The sequence below is a fragment of the Pteropus vampyrus genome, unplaced genomic scaffold (assembly GCF_000151845.1).
Source record: "Pteropus vampyrus isolate Shadow unplaced genomic scaffold, Pvam_2.0 Scaffold503, whole genome shotgun sequence".
NCBI lineage: Eukaryota > Metazoa > Chordata > Mammalia > Chiroptera > Pteropodidae > Pteropus > Pteropus vampyrus.
Window position 1 is genome coordinate 992,672 of NW_011889284.1, and position 9,049 is coordinate 1,001,720.

The window sequence follows — 9,049 nt, forward strand, 5'->3', positions numbered from 1 at the left end:
CTGCCTTCTGCCAGTTTTGAAGAGAGAAGACCTTGGCTTTTCTCTTGCAACCTTTGGTGTTCCATCTATGCTTATTGGACCAGGAATCTTGTAGAGATCCATTTCAGTGTTAAAATAACTAAAATTCTGGTGGAACTTCTGGTGGGATGCTAATGGACTAACCTTAAATCAGCTATTGTCAATGAGCAAATAATAGGCTCTTCTTTTTAAATGATTTGTTTTACTTATTCATTGCCACATGAAATAATAACCCCAAAATTTACTGGCTTAAAACAACAACTCATTTTATTTGTTCATAATTCTGAGGATCAGAATTTCAGTTTCAGAATACTGAGGGTGGCTTATCTCTGCTCCATGGTATCTGGGGCCTCGGCCGAGTTGGCTCAGTTGGCTGGGAACTAGTTGAAATGGCTTGATCAGACACATGTCTGGAGTAATGGCTTTGGCTAGGTTCCTCAGTTTTCTTTCATGTGGCCTCTCCATGAGGCTAGCTTAGATTTCCACACAGCGTGGTAGTCTTAGGGTAAATAAACTTCTTACATGGTGCTAGCTTCCTAGAGGTAACATTCCAAGACGATAAGCCCCAACGTGTAAACATTTCAAGATGATAAGCCCCAATGTGTAAACATTTATTAAATCTCTGTGTCATGCTTGTTGATATTCCATTGGCCAAATCAAGTCACATGGCCAAGCCTAGGGTAAATGTGGGAGAGAATACAGAAAGGCGTGAGTCGTGCTGGTATGGATTCATTGTGGCCACCAATAATTAATGCATACTCAGAAAATAGTGCCATTGTTTAGTATCCATTTTCTATTATGAAAGGCTAAATAGGTATAATGTAACTATGATACAATATTGCTAATGTACATAAAAAGTATTTTTGGAGTAATGTTATTTTTATCCCAAAGAAATGATATGCTATATTATTTGACACTATGTAAACTTTTTAAAATCTCCATGCTACATATAGTCTGTATTAAATAATTTGTTTAAGACCATCTGTAAAGAAAGGAAAAATAGCCAAACTCTAGTACTTATCTCAGGCTTACTTTTTTCTTCCAATTCTTGGCATTTTTACAAATTTGTTCCAGTTTAAGATTGTATACCTTAAGTATTTTGGCTTTTCAATAGTTCACACATTTAGAATTGTTATTTTTAATTTGCTGTGAGTTTTTAAAAGTACGTGATGCTTTCAATTCTGATGTTTCTATATGTCAGAGATGCTAGATATAGGTTACATATAGGTAGGAATGAGATTCGAGTCCCAGGAGGGCTTGGCTAAACTCTCTAGACTTTAGCTTCATCATCTCTTAAACAAGAAAGTTTAATCAGTTGATTGCTGTGTTTTCTTCTCATGATAGTATTTTTTAAATTTGAACTGTGTTTGATGCCTGATAATTATTAGAGATATAAAATATGCATTTGAGAAATAGTAAAGCAATTTGATATTTAAGGAAAATTTTACTTAGTTGTTCCCAAAATTAAATTTTTAGTCAGTCGGCTTTGAGGTGGCTTCCCTAGGAGTCTCTTACCTGTACATGCTACTATTTTACTTTGCTGTGAAGAAAATATAAGAGGTAAAAGAAATGAGGAGGTTTAAATAACATAGCAAATTTTTATCATAGAAATTCATTATAGGACCCTAATGCCGTGGCAAAATATTTGATTAAGCACCTGAAAGAGATTTTACTAGACTTAGATGGAAGTAAGTTTGCAGAGTTTTGTGAAGTCTTTTTTTAATGTATTCATCTTACTTCTGCGTTTTCATTCAGCTCTTCCTTCTGGAAGCTGTGCTCTGAAATTCTGTGAAATGAAACTCTACTACAAGCAATTGGGAGTGACATGAAGGAGATTCTTACTTTTCTATCAGCTGTCATTAATTCTCATGGGAGTATTAAAAAATTAGTAATACGGGGAACATACAAATACAAAAACACTCACCTGAAGCTAAAACAGTAGGTTATCAAACTTAGTCATACATGGTCTTTGTATCTATCTATAATGAGGTTTTTTTTTTTAATGAATTTTTGTTTCTAGCTTTAACTCTCTTTTAAGTCCTTAAGATTGGTTGGTTGATTGCTTAATTATTTCTGAGATAGAATAATTTTTGGTCATCTCACATTCTCAGTGAGGTTTTCTAGGCTTCTCCATCTCTATTTTCCCCCTTCCTGCTGGCAGGAGTCTGGAGAGAGTTGTGAGCCACACCTGTCCCTAGGTTGCATGGCTGCAGGGTAATAATTCTGCCCAGTGTGTGGATGTTATGGATATTAAGGTCTTTCTGGATCTTTTATTGACAATGCTCTGAGGATCCCTCATTAGGAAGAGACCTTGAGGTAAAAAAAGACATCGATGCAGGCGCTGTGGAGTTTTATTGGCTACAAAACAGATACACAATGATGGGGATCTAAAGATTGTAGTAAGAAAGTAGAGCTTTAAGCTCATGTATTCATATTTTGATTCAAAAGGTGCAGCAGTATATTAAGATCACTATGGAATGTCTGGTGAGATTGTTACAGAGTGGAAAAAAAAAAGCTCCTGAGTTAGACAACTCCAAGGATACCTCTTAGGACTCACATATTTGTGTCTGGGCAAGGACTTTTCATTGGGGAAAAATAAGTTTTATAATGGGCAGAAACTTTTATTGGCCTCATGCATACTTTTGGATCTCTTTCACTTGAGAATAAATTATTCTTCCATTGATGCTCTCCTGTGTGATGGCCTTGATCTTTGGAGCTGCAGACGCTGAGGGAAAGAGCAATGAAGAGGTCACTGCCATGCGGTCCCCACCATCAGAACTGCACTATTTTCAGTTCCCTGCTCTCAGCCCCTGAAGGCTCTCTGTGTCTTTCAGAATGATCACTAAGCAATATGGCGATCTCTGCTGGAATGAAAGGGGATCTCACCAAGGCAGGTTGTTCCTCTCACTCTCTAGGAAATGAGTGTCTGAACAGTGTCCTTCTAGAGGTCCAGACCTTCATCCTAGGCATGCCTGAAGCTGAATCTAGTCTCTGACGACCGGCACTTGCGGAGTCCTTTCTGCTTATGCAGGCTTTATAGCACTTGCATCACAGATTCTGTGAGCTTACAGAGCACTAAGTGCCATTCTGGGCACTTCATTTTAAGACCTAGAAAGCACGCCATGTGAAGGGTAGTTGAGAAGCCAGGGATGTTTGTTATGGTCACAGCTTTTAAAGATATGATTTACTCGAACAAGTGCTTTGTTGAAACATCAATAAATTGATTCTAAATCAGAGGGAAAAACTGGAACAATTAACAGAGACAGGAGGAACTTTGTTAAAATCAAACCTCTGCAACAGTAGATTGGGCTACCTCATCAAGGAATGGGTCCCCCATCCCTGAGCATGGGTAAGGAGAGGCCGAAGGAGCATCTGTTAGGGTCTTGCAGAGGATAGCAGTTAGCCCAGCTGTTTTGTGATAGTAACTTGAACTCTGATTCTCTGAATCTCTAATACTTTAGGACATTTTTACCACAGACTAATCCGAAAAGTGCTACTTGTCCCGGATTGGTTTCTTGGGGCTTTTTTTGTGAGATGTTAAAGGTAATTTGAGAAAATAGAGTTCCCAGGTCAAAGATATTCGGGAACGCTGGGTTAAACAAAGTAGAACTTTTGCTATTGTTTCTTTCTCTTTCTTGTTCCTTTTCTTCCCCAACCAGCACTTGTTTTAGCTTTAACATACCAAACACAACGTGCCTCTTCATGCAGAGGATCAGGGCACATAGTATTCCCAACTGTATCCGGCCAAAGAACACATCATTCATAATACACAATCGGAATCTCATAGGACACTAGTGTTCAACAGAATATAGTTTGGGAACTTATGCGAAACCATTTCCTTGTAATTTCCTAGGAGTTTAATAAACAGACTCCATTATTTCATAGCTATATTATAATGATTATTTTTTTCTACTGCTTACAAAGAACTTTCATATATATCGTTGAGGATAATACTGAGCGCTCACTTGGTTGTGTATTATCAAATTTGCTAAGTTAATTCAAAATTCCTGGCCACTTGAGAGTGAAAGAAAAATTGAACACAGCACATTTTGGGAGTACACTGATACTACAGAATGGATAAATATGCTGATTATTTTTAAAAAGTAGATTCAAACAATGAAAGAAATGTTTTTTACCTTTTATACTCAGCTTAGATTCCTCCATTGTCCTATAAAAGTGATAAAGGTTGAAGCTCATTTTAGTATTAGCAACAATCATAAAAACTTCTCAAGATGAACTAACTTCCTTTGCCTGCTTGTAAATCTGTAGCTCTTTAATGAGAATAATTGTCTGAGCTCTGTAGTTTCAAGGTCACGAGTTCGTGAGAGAACTTCCTGGACCCAGAGGGCAGTGAGTACTGCCTCCTGCTCACCCTGGGGTCAGGGGAAGTCTCCCGGACCACCTCCCTCCTTCCAGCCACCTGCAGGCTTTGCCCGCACCGGGATCCTTTCTAGGGTATGGATCTGGAGTCCGGAACGCCCCAGGCTTCTCTAGACTGTTCGCAGTTTGAGACTATAATTATTTATGTATTTTAAAAGTAAACTTCTAACCCTTTTTCCTAGGTCATAGAATGTATGCACCCTTTTTGTGGACAGCTTTTGCCATTTCCCACGGTGTTCAGAAATATCAGATTGGAAATCTAGATACCTCTCAGTCTCTTATGAATCTTTTCCTGCTGTTAGGCTAAAATATTCCCTCAACCTTTTTTTTTTTTGAGCCCAAATTGTGTGCATTCCCACTGAGAAACACTAGAGGTAAACCTTCTTAGTGTTTCTTAAGACTTTAATATATTAATTTTAGCTGTTGACATCAAATCTCAGTGTCCCGTGAATAATACCTAACTCACACTTGGTGCCTAATGAAGTACAACCTGATCTAAGTATCTTTGGGAGAAATTCACCATAAACCTTTTTGCTCTAGCGTGATGATTACGGGAACCGTAAGGTGCGTGAATGCATACACGAGAGCTGATGCCCCTTTCGCCCTCCGCCCCGCCAGCCTTTGCCTCACCCTTCCTTCTCCCCATCAAGGAGCTGGCGGTAGGTGGTGATTTCCTTCTCTAGGTGGGTTTTGATGCCCAGAAGGACCTTGTATTCGCTGTTCTGACGCTCCAGGTCATGGCGGAGCTGCGTCAGTTCCTCCCCGTAGTGGGAGAGGATCCGTTGCATGTCCCGGAGCTGGCAGGAGTACCGAGACTCGGTCTCTGATAACATGTTTTCTAAAGCAGATTTCTGAAAGAGGAAATGACATTTCTAACATTAACCGACTGAGACCTCGATCGATTGAATAATGTGTGCTTGTCGAGTAATTAGAATATGCTGACGGCTCTTCTGGGTGTCTTGATGGCTTCTGGGGATGCAAAGATGAGAAGCGGGCTGACTTACAGGTTTGGGCGTGGGCAGTCAGGAGTTGAGCAGTGTCTGGACTTTTGAAGTCCATTTTTTGGGCATAAGACCTTTGTGTCAGGGTTCTCTTGGCAACTCTGCTGTTCTCCTGTGGTGTTTATTGTTTGCGCTCCTCGTTCGGGATTGGACATATGCTGCTTGCCCTGATCTGTTCCTTACCTCCTTATGCTGACATTTGTCTCTGGCCAGACTGAAAGCTCCTAGAGGGAAACAGCACCTGGGACTGCTGTCTCTTTGTGTCTTCAGAGAAGGGTCTCAAGTAGCGATGCCAGATAAAATAGAGGCACTTATGAAATTTGAATTTCAGAAACACAATGAGTAACGTTTTAGTACAAGTACATCCCAAATATTGCCCTAACATTGCATATGAGACATAGTTATGCTAAAAATACTGTTTATCTGAAGTTCAAATTTAACTGGGTGTCTCTTTTAATTTGGTCATCTGGTAATCCTAGTTACAAGCAGTGCTTTTTCATTATGACCATGGTAACAACTTGTCATTACTGAGGAGATTCTGAAAGTTGCAAAGTGAAGTTGCTGGGCTAGGACACAGAGAGCTCAGGTCAAGTCCCCATTACGTTTGGATTTACCGCCTGCTTTATAAAGCATGTATCTTTAACTTTAAAGAACTCACAGCAGTGCTGGGTGGCTACTCTCGCTTTATCATGGCTGCTAACCCTCCGGGGGCCTTTACAGCTGCCTGGCCATTAAACCACATGTCCCTGGTCTAGTCACTCTCCTGTTCTCCCAGAGGGCTATTTCATACCTTCTCTTCTGTCCTTAAAGCTCCCTTCTCCTCATTCTTTCTCTCAGCCCGCAGCTTTGCTTCATAAATCACTGAGGAAATGGAAGCGATTAGGAGAGGACTCCCACGAGCTCCCACCATCACTTCTCCCACATCCTGGGATCTGCGTCCAGGTACTCACTTCCCTCCTGCTGTGTATGAGCTGTCTGTGCTCTAGTCATGTTCATAATTGCTCACCTCCTTGCTTCACCAGTGTTCTCTCTACTAGGTTATTCTCGCCCGCTTTCAAATAGAATAATTTCTTAAAAATTTTCTCTCTTGAACCCATATCGCCTTTCAGCTATCATCCAGTTTATCCCCTCTCCTTCACCTGCAGTAAGGTTCCTCCAAGAGTTGTCGATACCTGCTGTTTCACATTCCTCTTGACTTCCCTCCAAGGGTCAAGGCTACACAGTCAGGCTCCACTGTTACCCCATGGCCTCTCCTCCCTCTCCTCCCTCTCCTCCCTCTCCTCCCTCTCCTCCCTCTCCTCCCTCTCCTCCCTCTCCTCCCCCTCCTCCCCCTCCTCCCCTCCCCTCCTCTTCGTTTTCCTTCTCTTCACCCACTGCAGCCACATTGGCTTCCCTGCTGTTCTTCCAACCTATTGGACACACCTGTGCCTCACAGCTTTTGCATTTGCTGTTCCCTCTACCTGGAAACCCCCCACCCCCCCCATAACCACATAATGCACCTTCTTACCAAATTTAGATTTTTGTTCAACGGTCACCTTAACAGTAAAACTTTTCCTGACCACTTTGTTTAAAACGGTGGCACTTTACTGTGGTATGCCTTACCTATCTCTCATGCTTCATTTCTTTGTATACTTTTCTCCATCTAATATATCGTATATTTTGATGATTTATTGTCTATCATCCCTGCTAGAATATAAAATCCTTTATTATCGAATTAGCAGGGCTTAGAATAGTGTCAGATAGTAGGAGGCATGAAAACGGGTGTGAATGCCTTGTTGACCTTGCAGGCTTGTTGTGGAATACTGTCTATTAAAATGTTTTGAAAGCTACGAAACACTGTAATTACTTCTGTGTGCATTATCATCCTGACAGTGCAAATTTCAAATGTCTTTTCACCATTACCGATTTCTAAAACATAACAGTAATTTATCATGTGTGTCTGCAACAAAACGAGCTAATAATTTTCCCCCAAGTTCAAGGGCAGAGGAGCACTCAGGGATGATATTGATGAATGATTAGAAGGTAATAATGGACTTAATGAATTTTGAGTACTTATGACACTTATACATAGCATTTTACTAAAAACCTTGAAGATTATAGAAATGACTATGACACAAGAATTTACACTTTTCTGGGTAAGAAGACATTCATAATGAATTGAGCAGTACTTTGGAGTCAGCCAGGCCTAGATTTGCCACCAATTTATGTTGGCACCGGAATTTCTCTTTATTAGGTTTTAGGGGAACAGCTTGGTTGTAAGTGGGAAGAGCCTTTACTGAGATTATGGGAGTCTGCCCCACCCACAGATACCACGTGGCTTTACCACTGGCCACTTAGCTGCGTGACCTTGGCCAGTTTACTTAACTGTTTGGAGCTTTGGTTTCCTCATCTCTAAAGTGGGGACACTAAGACTTACCTGGAAAGGTTAATGTGAGGGTTGATGACATTTGATATAATGAACTCCTTAGCACACCACCTGGCACAATGTGGACACTCAACAAGTGATAGCTGTTACTTTCATTCTCATCAAGAACAATTTGGATGGAAAGTGGGAAGTGAGAGATGTCCCAATGGAGTTGAGCCAGAGAGAGAGAGAGATAAAGAGAGACAGAGAGACAGAGACAGAGAGAGAGAGGGAGAAACAGAGAGAGAACAAGGAAGGCTTTGTGGAAGAGGTGGTACCCAACTCAGGACTTTCCTAACTCAGACTCACCTTGTTGCATTGTGCCTGTAGATCAATCTCCAGGGCCTGGAAAGTGCGCTTCAACTCATGGATGTTACTTTGGCTGCTCTGCAGAGCTGTTGAACTGGCTGCTTCCTGGGCCATGGCCGTCTCCTGGGCCATGGCTGCTGACTGTGAGACCAAGCAAACAGCAGAGACATTGGCATTGGACCAATGGAAATGGAACCTTTGGGAAGTTTGGGCACCTTTCTTTTACCTGCTCTTTATACCAAGCATCCAAATCTTGGTGCTTCTTCTTTATCATAAACTCGTATTCCTGCCTCATATCCTCCAGGACCTTAATCAGATCTTCCCCTGGGGTTGTATCCACCTTCACATCGACCATGCAGTCATTTGACACATGACGTTCCTCCATTTCCTGCATAATAACAGAGAAAGAAAATGAATTGGCTGCGACAATCAGAAAGAGGTATGTTGATTGGCAGCGGTAAATGGATCTTTTAAAAATTCATCTTATGTGGTTGCTACTCTTTCACTGGTTTGATTTGGCTTCTCAATTATTACTTATTGATGACAAAACATTATATGATTTCCCCCCCTTATATTTTCATAAAATAAAGCACCAGACAGGTAATAAACTGGCTTTTATGATTACCGACTGATTGAAAATGTTTCAGCAAGAATTATGCCTGCATAGTGTGTAACGTACTCGGCAAAGGTTCTTGGGTGAAGCGATGACACAGTTAAGCAGTTGAGCATTTTAGATTATAGATTAAAGCTTTTGGGAAGCAGTTCAATAACCCAAAGCCAAAAGGCATAGAGGCTTTTAAGATTTCATCAGTGCTTTAGGAGTCTGTAAGACCAATGCCCATAGGATATTGTGAAAACAAAGAAACCAAAAGAAAGGTTTAATTAATGGTCATTGTCTAACCAGCTGTTCAGCTGTAGGGAGGCTCTTTGATGTTTA

The 9,049-nt window shown here is 40.9% G+C and overlaps 1 protein-coding gene across 1 annotated transcript in view; it reads right to left on the reverse strand.

Annotated features, from left to right (window-relative positions):
* Nucleotides 1–2,479: 2,479 nt before the first annotated feature.
* KRT23 (keratin 23) overlaps nt 2,480–9,049 on the reverse strand; it is a 16,306-nt gene continuing 9,736 nt past the window's right edge. Inside the window, exons 6-8 of the mRNA XM_011383081.1 lie at nt 5,029–5,249; nt 4,155–4,186; nt 2,480–2,743 (exon numbers count right to left, since the gene is read on the reverse strand). Of these exons, the coding sequence (XP_011381383.1) occupies nt 2,649–2,743; nt 4,155–4,186; nt 5,029–5,249 (348 nt within the window). The 3' untranslated portion in view covers nt 2,480–2,648. The remainder of the gene's footprint in view (nt 2,744–4,154; nt 4,187–5,028; nt 5,250–9,049) is intronic.